Below are 20,324 nucleotides of genomic sequence, written 5' to 3' on the forward strand. Positions count from 1 at the left end.
AAGGGCATTTTAATGATACGTGCCAGAGGATGAAATCTTAATTCAGGGATGAAAATAAGGATTTATTATTTGGCAGATCTCTGTTGTGCCATCACACTACACAGCTGTGGCATGAAAGTTAAGTGCCACAAGGTCCTGCCAGGTGATACAGCAGAGCTCCTTTCCTACCTCTGAATATACACTTCATAATTATGCCTCACGTAATCTCTTCCTCTCTTCAAAGTTCCTTTCAGAATTGGTCATCAGGGAAATCAATTTCTAGAATTAGGCCTTTACTTATTAACCATAGGGTGGATTCTCATATGTATGAGATGGTTAATACACTGCTCTGTTTGGATCCTAGTAGATTCCTCCTAATTCTATAATAATCAGATTTAAAAATATTTCCCTCTGAATCTATCTTGTTTGATAAAATAATGATGAAAAGTCAGGAACAAATCCTAGGGAATGAGAGTATAGAGGAAAAGCCCTCATTTACCATATAAAGAAAAGATTTCTCAAGTTTAAACCAAAGCAAACAGAAAGCACATGACATGTACAGTCCTAATAAAATTTTATTGAGAATCAGTAAGTGAAATCCTTTACAGAACATAGAAATACCTATGACCCCAGCCCTTCCCAATAAATGGCAATATAACACTGGGGTGGGCTCCCTGAATATCCCACTCTGTTCTGTATCTACAGGAGAAACATTTCTACAGCTCAGTACTAGAGAAATGGGGTGCTCTGACCTATTGAAGGGAAGCAAAGGTGGAATTAGAATTTGGTATAAGTAATAAAGGACTGCAGATAAGTTCTAGTAGCCAAAGGAGTAGATGAATAAATGTTCACTCTTCACATTTTGTATTTCAAATCAGCCAGTAGCAGCGGGATCATCTTGGGTCCACTTTTACCTAAAACTCTTCCTACCATGAAGGCTTTTGATGCCAAAGAATTGGAACTGACATCAAAGATGAAAAGGAAATCAATGACTCTAAGGATTAAAGACCAACAACTCGAAGGAGACCAAAACCCAATGGGATGATGGAAATGGCTGTGAGAATGTTAACATTTTTACATGATGAAAAGTTAACTACTGTAATTTCTCATCACCACAGGAACAGAAATGCATGGCAAGATAAATGAACACTGCTCAAGAAGCTTTTAGGATTTTACTACCTCATTTTTGTATGGGGAGGGAAGAGATACTATGAAGTTTTTTGGGAGGCAACTTTTGGAAAGGTTTTTTTTTTTTTTTTTTTTTTTTTTCACCAAAAGAAAAGAAAATATCTGAGGGAAAAATGATGTAACAGAAATAGAACTGCAATGATGCCTCTTCCTTCTAAAACTAATAAAGCTGGTATAAAAGTTTCAGTTTCCTCCATGGCTTTAGGATATTGGTCTTAGTTTTACGGCTTTTGCTGGAGTTTAAAATCCTATCCGATTTTCTTACCTCTTAAGCACAAATAAAAGAAATAATGGCATGAATAGAAAATCCACCAGCTTAATTAAAGTCCTAAAAAGCTTAAGAAAAAAAAAAAAAAAGAAACCTGAATTATGTTTGTATTGATGACTTTGTTAATGGATGACAGTAAATTGCAACCTAAATATTAATGACTCTTATTCAGAATGTTCTTCTCCCCATCTAGAAGTCTTCCTGGGGTTAAATTAATCAAGATGCTGGAGATGCACTGTGATCAAGTTTCCTCTGGCTAAGAGAAAGTGTGTTTTGCTCTCTTTCCCTTGGTAATTACAGTAGCTAAAAGTACAGGCACAGTATTGTAAGACATTTAACTAAACCAAATGGGTTTTCTTCTTTCAAGTTGGATATCCAGCCAAAGGCAAATTAGCTTTACTAGGAATGCCAACAGTGCTCACCTGAAACACCCAGGAGAAAGGCAAAGTTTACCAGCAGCTTCAGACATCTGAGAGGCACAAGGTTTTCCCAACTAGTGCGAGTCACTGAGGAATAAGCTAATCCTAGGAACTGAGCAGTGGGCTGGTTTTTAGATCCTTCCATCAGAAGCCTTTAAAGGGTCAATTTCCAATAATATAAGCTATTTTGGGACTAAATGTAAAATAATAGGGGACTACTATCCTGAGGAACCAACATATACCCATTGGGATTTGGTTCCAATTTAAAATAAAAACAGCATGCTTTTATGACCAAGAAAGCCATGAAATAGGCACATTTAAAATTCTTAGACCCTGATTTTCAAAGCTGCAAAATGTTCTAAAATCAGTCAGAACATGCAAGAAATGATAAAACAAGACTGGGAAAGGCAGCAAAGGAAGGAGGAGGAAGGGAAGCTGATGAGTGAAAACATTTGTAGAGAATGTGAAGCACCAGGGACCCTTCATCTACCAGGTTAAATACAGGATCCTGAGGGCTCAGAAACTGATGAGTGTTAAACCTAGGATATGCAAAGAGATGGGATGTGTTTGTTCTAATCCTTTGCACTGGATAATACCTCCCAAATAAACAGCATTTCAATGGAAACCTTAGTGTTTTCATTCAAGTTATTGGCTATATAGCACCCTTTCCCCCTTTTAGAGAGATGCAGAGTACTGTACTATTCAGTGAAAAGACAAACATCCAGATAGATTGAAAGGAAGGAAAATATCTTATGGCTTGTACCAAACTGCGAGCAGTAACGCATAGTCATTGCCAAGTAAGTAAAACACAAATCTAAGTTTACAAGGTCAATTGGACAAGGTGAACTCAAATCCTAAGTCACCACATACTCACATATAGAAAATCGTTTCCTGATCTTATACTAAATCCAAGGAACAAACAAATGTAAATAAATAGTTCAAAGATACAATAACTTATTTTAGGATAAACAATAAACTTTTTTGTTAGCTTATCTTAAACTAATCTTCAAACCAGAATTTTCAAAACCACCAATGCATTTTAGAAATTTTTGATAAAAATGTTGACTAATAGAACCTGGATGCTTTACTACCAAAAAGAAGTAAATCTGAAAGTATCGTTATCTAGTTAAACAAGCACTATGGTCCTTAAACCAGTTTGCATCTCTTGCAACTTTTGTCTCAGAAGCATATAGTTAATATTTTTGTCCCCCTTCATAATCAACCACCTAAAGAAAAACAAAGTTATAAAACTGTCCGCCCTGTTGGAGGAAAAATACTAAGGAGGTGGATAGCAATGTCCAGCAATAACCATATATTTTTCTTTATCTACATTTTTAGTTTCTTTTAAACAGTTTTGGAACAGCAAAGGATGGTTATATTCATAAGCTTAAGTAAGAGTAAGGTTTCCTCCAAGTTCTGAAATATATACATCTATGCCCTCAAAACACTGCACATATCACTCACCCTTCCTTTAGGAAGAAACTGAAGTTAAAGTTAAAGGATTTCCTTGGATACTTTTAAGTAAAAGTGAATGATAAACAGAAGCAACCGAACTGAAGACAAATTCCAAAATTAAAAAAAAAAATCAACTAAATCAAGTACATGGTTTGACCCTATGTCTCCTTGAAAAGCAATAAAAGCACTTCGTCCAGGTTTGATATACAGAAAGGCTCATGCAGTGAGTTGCAGGGGGCAGGCTTTCCTTTTACAATTCAAACGCAGGGAACCTGGCTTTTGTGGGCACTAGAAGGTCAGCCAGGAAATATATTGTTCCAGCCATTCCTGAAGGAAGAAAAAGAGGCAAAAGTTATCACACCACATGACTCCGTTTTATAGAGTGGCTTCATTCGCTAGCACCAACGACATTATGATACTAATGGCAACGACTTAAAGGAACCAAGCATCTGTTTAATATATGATGCAGGTCAATACGCGAGGAGATCACTAGTGAGGTGCTCAGTCTCTTCATCCAGGTGGAAGACAGGAGGGAGAGTTGAACCAGAGAAGTTCAAGGCACAGCCCTGTCATTTATCACGTCAGCTCCTTCACATGGCACCACGGGCCACTTACCTGTCTGAGCTTCCGTGTCCTCATTTGTGACATGAGGATAATAATGTCTGTATGTTTTTGCTGAGATGATTTATGGTGGCATCTGCAAAATGCCAGGCCTGTGCTTGGCTCCATAAAGGGTAGTCACCATTATGACTACTTGTATTAGGTCTGAGATGGTCCCTGTACTACTTGATTTTTAATATTGAGTTCTCATATTAGGAGGTAAAGAGGTAGTTTAAGAAATGACTATAAAATTAACTTGTTGATAAAGCTCAAATTCAAATACATTAATTACCAAGCAGAGAAGTAGATGCTGACATTATAAGGCAACTAAGTAAGGAGTGAAAAATACCTTCAAAGAGGGAGAAGGGGGTGTCCGGTGTTCTGCATCCGTGTTCTCCATAATCTAAGCACCACTCAGCAAACTGAAAGTGAGACCATGTTAATTATGGTAGTGATTTCTTCCAGAGACCCCCAAAAGTTGATAGTTGATAGTAAGAATTACTCTGAAAAGTCCAAAGCTATCTTCAGGCAGAAAAAAGGGGTTAGTACAGAGAAACAGACGGTCTGAAAGAGTATGAAGGATGGGAGGGAGGAATGTCATGAGCCATCTGAGCCGCTGTCTCCAAGGTTATCAGAGAAAAATTTCTTTCTTTTTTTTCCCCCCATAAATGTTGAATAGAACTGTGTCCTTATACAAGAAAGCTAATTCAACTGAAGGGGTTTAGAAGGCTTTTCTTAAATAACTGGATTTGTTCTACAGACTCGTGGTTATAAAGGTAAATGAATTAAATCAGATTGACTGGAGCCCTCTCTACAATCTCCTGGGGGAATGTGTTTTCTTGCCGGTGGTTCTGGTGCCTACCTTACAGGCCCTATACAGGTACTTCACGTCCTGTGTGAGGTTGTACAGTGTCAGGAAGGCATAGGCGTTCCCAGCGGTGCCGTGGCACAGCCCGTACCCCTTCTTCAACAACCCATACTGCCAGATCATGTCAGCACACTGGTACGCATCATTGAGGTAGTGTTCCTCTCTGAACACCTGCAGAGCCAAGGGAAAGTTTTATTACAAGGGATATAAAAAGAAACGTCTATTGACATTCCTTCCTGATGGGAAAGGGGGGGGAGATAGGGCAAGAGGGGCGAGATAGAGGTGGCTTGGTAAGAAAGGGTAAGGGATTTAGAGCCAGAGAGATGTGTCGTGTGGGTGGGGACAAATTATAAAAGCTTACTAGCTTTGCTTTTTTTTTTTTGCTTTTAAATAACTGCACATGACCTTGTCTGTGCCATCCGCGTTTTGTGTGCGCTCTGTGTTTATGTACATAGGTGTTAGTGGTGAAGTAGCATTGATTTTACTTGTGACTTGCTATTATCATCAGTTAATTTCCAAAGAACTGCATGCTATCTTCTTTGGTTAATAATAATGCCCTTCACTGTTAGGAAGTTTCTTTATATATGGGGAAGAAACTGTATATAAAATTGATTATAAAAACTGATTTGATTACAAAATACTATGTCAGAAAAATACAGACACATCTCTCCAATCTTTTGTGGCCTCCTATATATTGATCAAAGACTCAAGAAATATTCTCAGTAGACAGCTTTAATATCTCATTGCAAACTAAATGTTCTGAAAAGTAGAATAAGGTGGTTTAGAAAGTTCTTCCATTATATCCAACTTTCTGAAAGTAAAATTTGATGTACTAAATGCTTACTTAGAGTATGAGATACCAATGCCTATTCATAGTCCACAGATTTGTAATTTGTCGATTGGGCACCAACAGACATAGATATCTTGGTTTACTTCTATTTTGTTTTTCTTTTTCTTTCAAATAAAACCCTGTTCTTTGATTATGGCTCTGCCATCACATGCTTTTTTAAGAAATGATATTTGCATTTCTTTTATTTGGTAAAGTAAGAGAAAATATAAAAGTTGTAAATTTTGTCATTTGAAGTGTATAATTCAGTGGCATTAACTACATTTACAATGTTGTATAATCATCACTATTATTTCCAAAACGTTTCCATCATCCCAAACAAACTCGGTGCCCATGAAGTGAGCCTGCACCTCGTCCCCCATCCCTCCCACCGGGCACCAGTCCCTGCTAGCTTCTGTTCTATTCTCTTCCTGTATGCATTTGCCTGTTCAGATATTACATATTAACCATCACATCATATAAAAGGAATCATAGAGTATTTGTCCTTGAGCATCTGGCTTATTTCACTTGGCATAATGTTTCCAAGGTCCCTGCTGTTGTAGTATGGATCAGAAGTTTATTCTTTTGTATGGCTGAGTAACATTCCAGTGAGTGTGTAGGGGCGGGATATCACATTTTGTATTTTGGCAATTGTGAATGATGCTGCTGTGGAACATATGTGCACAAATATCTACTTGAATCTTTGTGTTTAAATTTTGGGGAATATAAACCTAGGAGTTGAACTGCTGGATCATATACTAATTCTACGTTTAATTTTTTGAGGAACTACCAAACTCTCTTCTATGGCAGCTGCACCGTTTTACAATCCCACCAGCAATGCACAAGAAAGGTTCTGTTTTCAACCGAACTTCTGGGATACTTCTCTTGGCTCTACTACTGCTGCTACCATCTTGACTATTCTACCTGTCAGTGAAGCAGCCTCCCCATCTAGGAAAATAGTATCTGCTTTGGTACAGAGGGATACTGTAAGAATGATTAGAATCCATTTAGCAAAATGATCTTAGGTCCAACAAGTAATGTATCTACTGCTCCTTTAAAGATTATACATAAAAATAATTTTAAGTTATAGAATTTTATGTCACATTTTCCAAATTATTTCAAAAATGAGAAAACTCACAGTACCTTATAGGCCTGGATGAGCATGTAGATTACTCCAGGTGAACCATGACACCAATGGACTAGCAGATCTCGATTATCATCCACACAAGGAGGGTAATTGCCAGAAGGAAATTTCAGCTGGCAGACATAGTCTACACTGGGCTTGACCAAACCATGTAACTTCATGTGGCTCACCTGAAGGCTGGGCTAAAAATGAGGAAAGGAATCATTAGTTCTGCTGAAGCAAACAGATCTTCCTAAGTCTCAGGGATGAGATTTAAACCAGAAAGAAAACATGACCACAAGGAACTAGATTTGGATTCCATTCCATATATTTTAACCTATTGGAACAAACTAAAATTAGGCTATCAGTTAACTCTTGAGATCTTACATACATACTATTTTTCAATATTTATCATTGTATACACACATATAATTTTCCTAAGTCAATGCAGGAACACAAGAGACCTTTCCTAAGGTTTTAATACCTTAAGCAAACTCTGAAAGCCACAAAGAGATGCATTAGACAACACAAGCATAACTTTCACCATTACATTTAGAGAAATGGTAGCTGTTTCCAATAGAGGAGGATGCTAACAAGTTGGAAGACCTGGAATTTAGATCCAGGTTCTAGATTAAAGCCTTTTTGCAGAGGATTTGGGACTGATATTTATGCAGGATTATTCTGATACAACGATGTACGGATTGATGGGACACACTGCCATAGGGCATATGAGCCTCATTTTTGATCTAAGTTTTTAGTTTCTCCTTTGGTCCTGTCCTTAATTCATTGCATTGTTCGCTTTTTCAAAGAAAAAAATCAAAGTGTCTTTGCCAAGCAGTGGGTGGGCATGTGGGGTGAGGGAACAGGCAGGGGCATGAAGCACACGTACTGACCGTGCACGAAGTTCTTCAGGGCATGTACAGATTTCACTTTCCCCACGGAATATCGTACAAGCTCAGTTTAAACTGCTAGAGGAGAATTTTCCTTAAATTTGCAGAATTTATCTCAAATGAACTACAAATAATAGTTTGTTTTATGTTGATACATAAGCACCTACTGGAATGGACTTTTTGGATTAAGAATTAAATCATTTCAAATAGACAATAACCTGCCAATGGAAAATTTGGAACACAGGTTTCCAGGTTTCTCACTATAGCCACCAAAAGGAGGCAGATGGACAGTAAAATGACTCCTGATGATCTGCTTCAATGAAAGGTCATGAGGCTGTCCAGTCACTGACATGGAGGACTCTACCTCACCTTTAAACTTCAGAACACAACTCTCTTTTCCTGAAAACTTAAGAATATATATTTACTTCTGGAAATACAGAGCCAGTGGAGGCTTATGCCAGAAAAACAGTCTAAGTCTGAATTGTCAAAACCCCTCATTCTAAAACTCTTAATTGAGAAGTGCAGAACAAATACAAAAGTTGGTCTCTTACTGCCACTAACACTCCAAGTGTGACTTTGCATTCAAAGGCAATAATAACCTTGAGTTTTTCAGCTTCGTTGTCATTGTTTAGCTATAGGGAGAGGGAAAGTCTGACATGGATTTTGCATTATTGCAGCCGGCTACTCAACCAGCTAATAGTATGTATATCCAAGCACTCATGTTGAACATATTAATGAAACACTTTTCTTTATGCTGCATTGTACTTTGGGAAGGCGAGGGGGGCACCTTTGCTGCCATTAAAAATCAATTTTCTTTTGCTATGGATTTTTATTCCCGAGTGCCAATTTCTCCTTAAAAAGAGCTAAATAAGCCCCCAGAAAGGATGCTTTCATGAGAAGTCCTCTTCTGACCTCCCCTGCCAGGTTATGCTTGCTGCAGTAAATTTTATTTGGCCTTAGTCTTTTCGACTTTGGCTAACGTCCCTCTATAGTATTAGATCCAAAGAGCTGTTGGGCACAGCGCATTCAGCTATTTTTCAGGTAAGTTACACAAAATCCGCCAAAAAGGCTCTGTGGCTTTGCTCTCTAAGTGAACCTCAGGCAACATATGGTCATTTGTTTTCTATTGATTTTGTTCTTACTTCTGGAATTTGTTTCAATGGGTTGTGTCTAATCATATGCAATAATATTAATCCAAGGCATCTGCTGAGACAGCAGAGCAGAGCACGAGGCACTGCATGCTGAAGGACAGGAGAACACTTCAGTCTGCAGGAGTGGCACTAGGTGGGCAAGGACGGTCACCTACAAATTGAATGTCATCTCACAGCACGGTGCCTTTTATGTGCATGCACTTTCACATGCACCTTGGCAAACACTGCCCTTGTTTGTCTAGGCCAGGAAACTGCAAGGAGAGTGATGCAGCAGTCGGCGGGGTGCAACACCCGAGGGCAGTGCTGGTGTCCTCACCCCGGACAGTCCAATCGGCAGGCGCATTAGCAAGTTACACCATCTTCCCCTCTTACCTGCAGCAGGTAGTAATAAATTCCTGCCAGGCCATGAGCAGCCCCCACATAATATTCTTGGTACCATTCATACATCAGTGGAGTCTTTGCTGTGAAGTTTCTCTTTTTAGCTAGGTTTTCTCCAGAGGTTAAGATTGTTTCACAAACCTACAGGGAGAAAACCGATAGCAATAATGAGAGAACCAGAATAAAAATCTTCCCAGTGGAACTTTCTGCTAAGAGGTATGGAGAACATAGTGAATGGAACGTGATCTTTTGGCCACGGACGGGCACAGATTAATTTTCCTCGCAGAAAGTAGGGGTGACTGTGTTCTGCCTAAAGGACAGAGATACAGAAATCCTGAACTCTCTTTACTAGAGCTGACAAGAATTCACTTGTCCGAGGAAAGCATGAATTCCTTCAGGCATGAAAGGAGACACCTGCACGTGGGAGGTGAGATCCGGCCCTCATCTTTGGAAGGGCCATACTCTCACATGGAGCAGGCTGTTCTTCTCACTCCCAGTCACTCTCTGTGTTTCCAACAGCACTCAGAAGGACAGTGTCAGCTCCCTGATCCCGCCTGATCTTTAGAGGCCGACACACCTATTTTCCACCTGGGCTATGCTAACCGGAGAAACAAAACCAGTAGTTGAGGCATCCTAACAAGGGGATCCTAACTGAGATCCTAACAAGATTCCAAAAAGCACAAAAATGTGGTACCTGCTGAATATGGCTTTGAGGAATCTTTTCCACTCCAAAGTGCTTATTCACAAAGAGAAGAGCGTAAATGTAGCCCATTCGTCCATAGAGAATTTCATTTGGAGCATGGGGATCAATCTTATTTAGATGAATTAGCCTGGGAATAAAAATACATGCCTAAGATAACTTGAAAGGGATCAGATAATGGTATATACTTAAACTGGGACATTCAAAAATACATACACATAAATATATGCATAGAAATATTATATATTAATTTACTATTACAGTTATTTTTAAACATTTTAAATATAATTAATATATAAACTAAACATTTTCATAGGTTTATATTATAAATTGTTATATATTATTACCCATTAAGTGCGCTGAGCCAGACCACAAAGGGTAGTCCAGGTTCAAAAATTATCCCTTGACTAAATTTTTCTTCAGTTCACAATAGAAATGAGAAACAAATTCAAAGGATGAAATCTACTTGCACTGAATGAAAAGCCTGCTACACCCCAGTTACTTACCTCCTTCCTTAGTTCATTTCTTAACATGTCATCAGGCCTCCGTGAAGTGTCTGTACCACGGCCTGATGTACCACAGCCGATAAGACGTGAGAGAGCACAGAGGCATCAGTCAGCCTCCCTGTCTTCCCAGTCTCCCAGCCGTCCCACCCTTCTTTTCAGAAACAACCACAGTTACCAAATTCTTGGATAGTCCTAGAATTATTTTATGCACATAGAAGCATAAATATGCATATCTATATCTCCCCAAATGTTCTGTGGCTTGCTATTTATCAATACATCTTGACAAACATTCTACATCAGCACATCCAGAGTAGTCTCATTCTTTATCGCAGCTGTATAGTATCCCACTGAAGGGATATATTATAAGATATTGATTCCCTACTGATAGACTCAGCGTGGCTTGCCACAAAAAGTTGTTTCTGGTTTTGGCTCCATGTAAGACGGAGTAAGCACACTCCAGCCTGCCTCTCCTGGTAAACGCAGCTCCAAGACCTGGAGAGAATGCGCAGAGCGGCTCTTTGAGGACTCCAAACAGTAAACAGCAGCAGGCAGAGTGGGGAGGACCAGAATTTGAAGTACTACCAAACCAGTGGTGAGTTTACCGTATTTTCATCTACGGTATTCCCCTGGCCTGAATTCAGAATAGTCCCAAACCTGGAAGTGAGCGCCAAGGGCTGAAAGAGAGTCCCGGAAGAAACCCTTGAGTTCTGTCTCAAGAAACAATGGGAAAGGGCATGCCTGACATCAGAGACAGTGAGTAAAGCCTCTCAGTTTTCTTTATTTTCTCTCTTCTTCCCTCCGTTTACTCACACCCCGGGCCGCAAGCAGTCTCACAGGGTTGGCAGAAACGAAGGCAACAGGAGCCCATGGAAGCCAGGTCTCTGAGGGAGGGACCCTTCCTCACAGACTGGAGGAGCTGTGGTCCCAGGAGGGTGGGGTAAGCCTCTACTGTTTCACTCCTTTCTCACGTTGCCAGCATTTAGCCCCAGATTCAGCTGCAGTCGTGGGAATACTTGGCAGAGTGGATTTCTTTCCAGAGGACCAAAAAGGGAAGCCCCAGGGAACCAGGAACTAGGTGGGGTTCGCAAGGAAAGGAGCTCAGGAAAGCAACCATATTTGTAGTCTGAACTCAGAGAATGAACCTTTCTGCCTTTCGTAGGGGGGTGGTGGGGAGGGTGTGGAAAGCAAATAGGATAAGTAGGGAAAATGTCTTTGCTCTTTTGGATTTTTATCACATGAAATTTTGAAAGTACATCTCAATTACCCCTAAATTACCCTATATAGTCAATGTGTTTTCAGTTATTAAAACAATATAATTTTTGGTGAAACTTGACAAAATATCAGTCTACTGGAAAAGTAAGAGGGAAGAGCCAGGGAATTTCAGGAAAAGAGCAGTAATGAGAGGACATCGGCCCTACCAAATAATAATGGCTTTGTCCTCAGGTAGCAGATGACACTGACCGCACTGCCTGAGGACAAAGCCATTATTTGTTTGTAAAATTCTCTTGTTGTCTGTGTAGAAATTTACTTTCAAAGTAGTTAAGTATAAACAGTGCCTGTGCAAGTATCTCATCTAACTTTATATATCGGGAATTATAAGCATATTTAATATATGCTTTAATTATTAGCATATTTAATATATGCTTTAATTAATAAGCACTATTTAATATAAACACTATAATAAACATTTGAAGTATCCAGAATCACACCCCTGGGGTGCCTGGCTATACTTGAACGACTCTTATCAGGAATCACCATTCAGAGGCAGTCGGCACTTGAAATAAGTTTACCAAAATCTACACCAGAGGATTTGCCGATAAGTGAGGTAAAGAATGTTAAAGACGGTTTTTTTGTTGGTGGGATGAATGGTGAAGACAGGTGGAAGGTGTGGAAGATGGTACTGGCTCTACTACTGTTTGATCAAGAAGACCTAATAAGATTGTCTGGGGACAAACGTGGTTTTCTCTAAGTCACAAGAACAGGGCAGGAGACTACCTGTGTGTATGTGCATGTGTCTTACTTCCTAATCAGTGTTTGTACACTTGGTTTCTTTATTTGGTAGGACTTGGTTCACTGCTCGTGCTCTCATTTTAACGTACTTAGTGTTAAGGTTACAGCTGAGGGGGGATACAGCTCCTACTGCTAATCTCTGGAGACCACCAATATCTACAAACAACAAAAACAAACAAACAAAAACCTAATGAGTGCTGCCACGTCTATAACCAATGGGTATAATGAAGAGTGTCCTGGCTCCATAGGGAAGGTACTTGTGGCAGAACAGACAATTCCTTTAGCCCAGCCCTCCCCACTCCACTTCCATAAGGCTGTGGTCGGGGGAGAGGAACACTCACAATTTAAAATTAAAAAGCCACGTCTTAATAACCAGAATGAGATGCTTTTAGTGACTGGGAGGGGCTAACAATTATGAAATAGACTGAGTAAAAGTTATAAAAGTGTCCTTAAGAGAACTCACTCCTGGTCAGGAAAGAGGGGTGTGAAAAAGCACGGCGGGTTGCAGTTACCGACAGTTCTATTATACCTTGTCGGTTATATTATACCTCGACAAATGGAGGCATCTCATCAGATTGGTTAAACATGCAAATGCTGGCTCATGTATGTTTTTTCTTCTATATGTATAGGCATTAAACTCGCAGTGGAACAGTGGTTATTTTAGGAATAGGGACATGGTGGGCAAAGGTCACTTTCAATTTTCTTGTTGTTTCTTAAGATTTTCCCCAATGTCAGCAGGCCTGTCTGGGTTGGTAGAATTATGGGCCATTTTTTTTTTTCTACTTCAGTATCATACACAGACACACCCCTAATATTTTTAAAGAACTTAAGAACATTTATTAAAAAAATTCTATTTTATTCTCATGCCAGAACTGGTAACTCAGTAATGTTGAGATCTTAACAAAATAAAATATTTTTAGTGGATAAAAACTCAACTGTTGTAGTAAACAGAAGGAATACTTCAGAGGTTTGATTTAAAAATTTATTACCAAGTTTTAATGTAAGCATATTAAATTGTATTGAATTTAGATATGAAAAAGAATTTTTGGTCTGCTATTATAAAGGAAATTGAATTATTCAAAAAAGGAAAATTACTGTGAATTTTTTAAACAAATACTGCTCTATGGAAGTTACTCAGAACAATTATTGCATTAACTCCAATGATGTTCTCACCTAAATGTGTTTGAACCACGTTTCCTTTACAGGCCAATGTTATGGATTATATTACCACTAGGTGGCGATACATAATCAGCATTCCAATTATTTTGCAGCCAAACGCATTTGCATTTTGGAAGTTTAAAGTAGATAGCAAAATCCTTTCAAATGTTTGAAGATGAAGTATTGCTCAGAGTATCTCCTTAAAATAATACTTCAGACTTTAGGGTAAGAAAGGAAGTATTCCTTTTTTTTTTTCTGGATTTGAATTCAAATCCTTAAAACTCATTAGCTGGTTCTGATGATTACTAAAGGTAGCATTTTTAACTGCATGTTTTACAAGCTACATTCTCAAGATAAAGTGAAGAAATGATAGCATTTATAGTCATAAAGGTTATTTTGTGTGTTTTCAAAAACTCAAAACCAGAAGCACATCATTGCAGCTCCATTTGTTTTGCTATGTTGATATTAATAGCAACCGATCTTCAGAAGAGACATGGTACTGAAATGTCACTGAAGGAAGAATAAGGACATATAAAACCAGGATAGTTCTGTTCCACTCCTATTTCCCGAGGGTGTTACTGGGGAGAGTTTTTACCTTATATCATCTAAAGGATTGTAACTTTTTAAAAAGGAGTCCTTTTCTTACTCATCACACTACAAAAGAGAGAGTGGATACTTTCTGACCAGAAAGCCCAAATTCATTATTCTAAGTCTTGGCCCCAAAACACTTTGTATATCACATCAGTCACTGAACAGTCAGTAGGAACAGTCAGTAGGCAGTGCTCTCTCTGCACGGTGGCACCAACTGTGTGTGGAAGGAAGGGTGAAAACGAACACAGTACAAATCAAACAGAAGGGAAAAAATTGTGCTATTTATCCTTTTCCTTGCCACCTGCCTCCACTAACAGCAGGACATTTGAACATGGACACAGACACAAAGACACACACTCCTTTTTAGGGAGTTGTAGACCCGTCTGAGAAAAGTGTTAAGTGTTCTCTCCATGCTGACTACAATTTGGGGTTTTCTACAGACCTGTGGAAGCCCTAAGATTCTCAGGGCCCCAAAGTTAAGAATCCCTATCTTAGGGAAACATTGACTCCTTTGTCTCTATAACTCAAAATGATGATTCTGAAAGACCATCATATTAAGAAAAACCAGGAAAGGTAAGCTGAAATGGGATGTGAGGTGCCACACACAGAACTCTGCCATTTCCAAAGGGCTATGTGATGTGAAGAAGAAGGGTCAGTAAAAAATGAAACAAACCAGTAGGTTTAATATCTAATGACATCAAATTATTTCAATTGAATTGAGAAGACTTACAGATTTTTCCCTTAAAAGGGAAGAAATGTGAAAGCAATTTATAAATAATTCCTTTTTTTTTTCCCCTGTTGTACCATGAACTCTAGAAATGAAAAATCAAAACTGTGGCCATGAGTAGCTTATTTTCCTACCGTATATCCACATTCTATATGTTTCATCTTAACAAATCTATTGGCTATAATTATTATCGAAATGTTGATAACGTTTTTAAAAAGATGTAAATAACAAAAACACCTTTATTATCAAGGTGTCAAAAAAAAGAAATTTTAGTTTACCGTTAAGAGTATTTTATAATAAACCAGTATTAATATATGGTACTATTCCCCCAAAGAGTGTTTCTTAGAACAGTAGGCCCTGAAATGTCCTGAGAAAAGGGGCTGTCTACTTGACAAGTTTGGCAAATTCCACTCCCTACGGTCACGAGTTTCCCCCGCGCATAAAAGCTACTGAAGGCTCTGAGCAGCCAGTAAAGGTGCATATTTAACTTTGTTTAATTAGCATGTACCCAGTCTGAATACATAAATCTTGTTCTCATGTTTCACATAACAAACAATTACTATCTGGTTGTACATGTTTTGAGAAAGGCTGGCATTACATATAAAATACTGGGACCACTACAGCTTATTTTTATGATACTTAAGAATGATTCACTGAATGAGACTCCCTTCGGAGTCTATAAAGCAGATGTGTGGCTAAAAAAACCCAGAAACGTAGTTTCTGTGTTGCAAATCTAGATGGTATATGCATTTGCCAAAACTCAACAAATATCAATCAAACTTGGGCAGGTCACTGTGTGTAAACTTTACGTCAAAAGAAGAAAACTAAACAGGTATTGAACCCAAGTAAATGATATATATGCTTTAGTATTTAGAAGGAAGGATACCGATGTCTGCAATTTACTCTGAAATACATCCCCCGCCCCCCCACAAAAGGATTAATAGTGGATAGAGGAATAGATTGATGGATTAGATCTGTGATAAAGCAAGTACGGTAAAATGTGAATGTGAATGCTAGAAGTTATGTGGGTAGATATACAGGTATTCACTGTTCTTTCAACATTTCGGCATGTTTGAAATTTTTCATAATAAAATTTTGAGGGGGGAAAAACCTGTAGTTATTAGAATTTTAGGCCAAAGCCTGTTAATGAAATACACACCACTGCACAGTGTAAAGTTAACCAAAGATCCTCCACCAACGAAATCAGTGATGATAATGCCATTCCAACAGTAATTTATAAGAAAGAGTAGTGGGAATCAAAAACCATGGTCAAACTGGGGGCAATCACTGATTAAAATGTTGCTGGACCCAATTAAAAAATGCACTAAAGACCTTAACAGACACTTCACCAAAGAAGAAATACAGATGGCAAATAAGTATATAAAAAGATGCTCCATATTGTATGTCAGGGAAATGCAAATTAAAACAAGGACGGGGCGCCTGGGTAGCTCCGTCGGTTAAGCGTCTGACTTCGGCTCAGGTCATGATCTCACAGTTCGTGAGTTTGAGCCCCACATTAGGCTCACTGCTGTCAGCACAGAGCCTGCTTCGGATCCTCTGTCCCTCTCCCTGTGCCCCTCCCCAGCTTGTGCTCTCTCACTCTCTCAAAAAGTAAATAAACATTAAGAATAAATACTAAAACAAGCAAGAAGCAAGGAGATACCACGACACATCTATTAGAGTGGCCAAAATCTGGAACACTGGCAGGATGCGCAGCAATAGGAACTTTCACTCATTGCTGATGGGAATGCAAAATGGTACAGCCACTTTGGAAGATAGTTTGGAAATTCTTACAAAATTAAACCTACCCTTATAATATGACCCAGCAATTGCGCTCCTTGATATTTACCCAAAGGAGCTATAAGGTTACGTCCACACAAAAAATTGCACATAGACATTTACATTAGCTTTATTCATAATTTCCAAAACTTGAAAGCAACCAAGATGTCCTTCAGTAGGGTAATGGATAAACTCTGGTACATCCAGACAATGGACTGTAATTTAGCACTAAAAAGAAATGAGCTGTCATGCCATGAAAAGACATGAGAGAACCTTAAATACATATTACTAAGTGAAAGAAGCCAATTGGAAAAGGCAACATACTGTATGATTCCAACTATGACATTCTGGAAAAGACAAAACCAAGAAGACAGTAAAATGATGAGTAGTTTCTGGGGTTAGGGAGGAGAGAAGAGGGATTGATAAGCAGGGCACAGAGGATTCTTAGGGCAGTGAAACTACTCTCTATGATAGTATGATGATGGATACACGTCATTACACATTTGTCCCAACCCACCAACTGCACCACACCAAAAGGTAACTAATGTAACTAATGTAAATTATGGGCTTGGGTGATCATGGTGTGTCAGCATAGGTTCATCCACTGTAACAAGTGTGCCCCTCTGGTGGGGAATGTTGATAATGGGGAGATTATGCAGGTGTGGGGATAGCACGTATATGGGAAATCTCTGTACCTTCCTCTCAAGTTTTCTGTGAATGGAAAATTGCTCTAAAAAGTAAAGTCTAGGGACGCTTGGGTGGCTCAGTCAGTTGATCATGTGACTTGATTTCGGTTCAGGTCAAGATCCCAGGATCATGGGATTGAGCTCTGCGTTGGGCTCCGTGCTGAGCGTGGAGCCTGCTTAGGATTCTCTTTCTCCCCCTTCCTCTGTCCCTCTCTCCCACTATGCTCTCTCCAGTAATAAATGAAATGAAAAAAAAAAAAAAAAAAAAAAAAAAGTAAAGTCTATTAAACAACAAAACAAAACCAAAAACCTTTGCTGGAATTGCAACTTCCTGTGTGTTAATATGTTCAGCAGAGCCTAACAGCACTGCTTGCAGTATTGCATGGAGCCAGATTTCTTGATAGAATTTGTGCTCAATAAGCTCTAGTCAAACAATAATTGTAGTTTATTAGTACCACAGTTTAGTAATTCTTCATAATTCACAAGCTTCTAGTGAGCTGCCCTGCTCTACATTAAAAATAAGAATCCGGATTTGCATGGTATTTGCTCCTACAAAAAACAATTTTGAATCAGTCTGTCATCCGTTAGGAGGCCTCCCCCAGCCCACGAAAGGAAGTGAAGTGAAGCACATTTTTTGGATTATTGATCTTGGACAGCACCTTATGTTAGTGATCACATGATCAAACTTTTGATCTCATTTTTGTTATTAAACTAATGTTTGATCTGGTGTGTGTCAGTGTCATTACATCTTACAATAAAATAGGAACTATAATGGTTGTTCCTTAACTAAATCGGGATTATGTGTGATCAAATGACAGTAGTAAGATTTACTGCTGGAAGAAAAGTACCTTCACTAAAATGTTCTTGTGCTAACACATACAGAATCCATTATGACATCTAGATCATAATCCTCAAAAAGAAATATGATTACCGGGTGATGCAGTCTTCCGCCTGCTTCTCATTGTTCATCTTGTGATACACCACAGCGCCCACCGCCAGGGGGCCCGCGTCCCCACACAGGAAGGTGATGGAACGCTTGGTCAAACTGTTCAGACCTTGCTTTACATAGCCATGTGCCATCTGTAGGTAAGCAGGGTCCCCGAACACATCATAGAGATGTAAGTAAAGCACAGAGATACCTGAAAGGCAAAAAGAGAATAATGTAACGATGAAGAATGGGCCACTGTTTTATTTTGGTTTGCTGCCAACTCAGCAGTATTGATTGTCGATAAGCCATAACACATATATAAGTAAACTCTCCGGAAGTTTAGATGACCTTAGTTCTAGACTCAGCAGCTCTAAGAACCAGACGAAGGCACTTGCTCTGTTTCTTCATCATTGCAACTGTACATAATAGGAACTCTGAGACCATCTCTGAACTCTAACCTAAGTTTATTATTAACCCTTGTTGCACTCTACTGTGTGTAAATGTATTCTTCTTGATGGTTAAATGGCAGGTTATCAAAACTATATTTCTAATAGTCACTTCTTTATTTAACATATAATCATTTACTTAATCAATAAGTAAACAAGTAATACTTGTCCTTGCGAGCTACAGAAATTCAAAGACTAGGGAGTGAAAAATTCAATTTCTCTTTCTATGGGAAGGTAATTTTGTGAATGAGAAGGTAGGGACAGTAACCAAATTCCCTACTCCAGTATCGTTCGAGGCAGGGATTATAAAACAACTACTAAGTTATTTGAGATCTGAGAAAATAAATTCAATTCCTCCTTAATTTCTTTTCTCTGTCAAGGACTCTGCTACTTGAGAAATTATACTGTAAAAACTGCCAATGACTTTTGCTTTGGGCCTTCCTCGATTTGCTTCTTATTCTTTAAGAGAAGCCTGCTATATAAATATATATATATATATATATATATATATATATATATATATATATATATTTGAGGTGTTGTCTGAATGCCTGTCACAGTAGATAGAGCCTTCCCTCTGAAGCCGATTGGTCTCAGGGCAGACTCAAAGATGTGGAGTAGGGAACCTACCTGCCTGCAGCATTTCCAGAAACTCATTTCTCCCCTTAAAGTACATTTTCCATCTCATTTACCATTTTTAGAAGATACAGAGCCTCTGTTTAAATCTAAATTAATAGAGCCAATCTCTTCATGGATTTCAGTGCAGTAAAAATGCAGTCTGCAAAATTACTTTTCACTGTACTGAGGACAATTTTAAATTTAGATAGTTTTCTCATTTTGCATGGGTAATCTCCAAAGCTTTGTGCTACAGACAATTCAATTTCACATGTATATTAAGGCCAAATTTTCATTTCCTGCCTAAGTTAATAACCTTGTCTGCTCTTTCAAAGTGGCTTGGTGTTAGGAATTCCACAAGCTGATGATCGGACGTACCAGTGCTGAAGGTCTGCAGACGTAAGTGTACAAAACCATGTATGTAAGAAAAAAAAAGCTCCTTTTCACAAATGATCAATGTCAAGAGCTTCTTCTGCAATTAGGTCCTTAAATGGCTTCATCTCCATCCACACAAGGCATCTGCCAGTGATCCATTTAAATTGTTACCCTTTCATTTTGGCCTCCTATTCCCATTGCTGCCTGAACTCCCCTAATTGAGTTCTGTGAGCACTGCAGCCAGATAATGACATGACTGAAGTCTGAGAAAATACAAAGTGATTAAATACGAGCCCAATGATTGTTTTCCTTTTCAAACCTTTGTCTCTCATTATCAACAATTCCTCTTGGCCTAAATATTTAACAAACAAAACCCACTGAAGTTTGCAGTGGTAAGGTTTGATGCATTTCTCACGAAAAACAGGTAGTCATTTCTCCATCCCACCATATTTCATTTAGATGGAAAACTTTTTTTTCTTTTTGATTAGCAGAGAATTCTCTTCCTGGGTCCTGTTCCTCTTCTTCTCATTCTGGGCCTCAGCATCCCTGTATTTTGGTTCAGCGATCTGCGCCTCAGTTTACGGTGTCTACCTCCTGTCACAAGACACCCATGGATGAAAGGGTTTCAAGTGAGGAGTGTTGCTGCCAATTCACAGAA

The 20,324-nt window shown here is 38.8% G+C and overlaps 1 protein-coding gene across 5 annotated transcripts in view; it reads right to left on the bottom strand.

The window, feature by feature from the left end:
* Positions 1–536: 536 nt before the first annotated feature.
* Positions 537–20,324, bottom strand: part of LANCL1 (LanC like 1) — a 36,928-nt gene continuing 17,140 nt past the window's right edge. For all 5 annotated transcript variants that reach the window (XM_042950025.1, XM_042950027.1, XM_042950026.1 and 2 more), the window contains exons 4-10: positions 18,234–18,441; positions 9,840–9,975; positions 9,140–9,286; positions 6,747–6,929; positions 4,772–4,948; positions 4,259–4,331; positions 537–3,636 (exon numbers count right to left, since the gene is read on the bottom strand). In XM_042950025.1, the coding sequence (XP_042805959.1) occupies positions 3,560–3,636; positions 4,259–4,331; positions 4,772–4,948; positions 6,747–6,929; positions 9,140–9,286; positions 9,840–9,975; positions 18,234–18,441 (1,001 nt within the window). In that variant the 3' untranslated portion in view covers positions 537–3,559. The remainder of the gene's footprint in view (positions 3,637–4,258; positions 4,332–4,771; positions 4,949–6,746; positions 6,930–9,139; positions 9,287–9,839; positions 9,976–18,233; positions 18,442–20,324) is intronic.

Source organism: Panthera leo, chromosome C1, assembly GCF_018350215.1.
Source record: "Panthera leo isolate Ple1 chromosome C1, P.leo_Ple1_pat1.1, whole genome shotgun sequence".
NCBI classification, from domain to species: Eukaryota; Metazoa; Chordata; class Mammalia; order Carnivora; family Felidae; genus Panthera; species Panthera leo.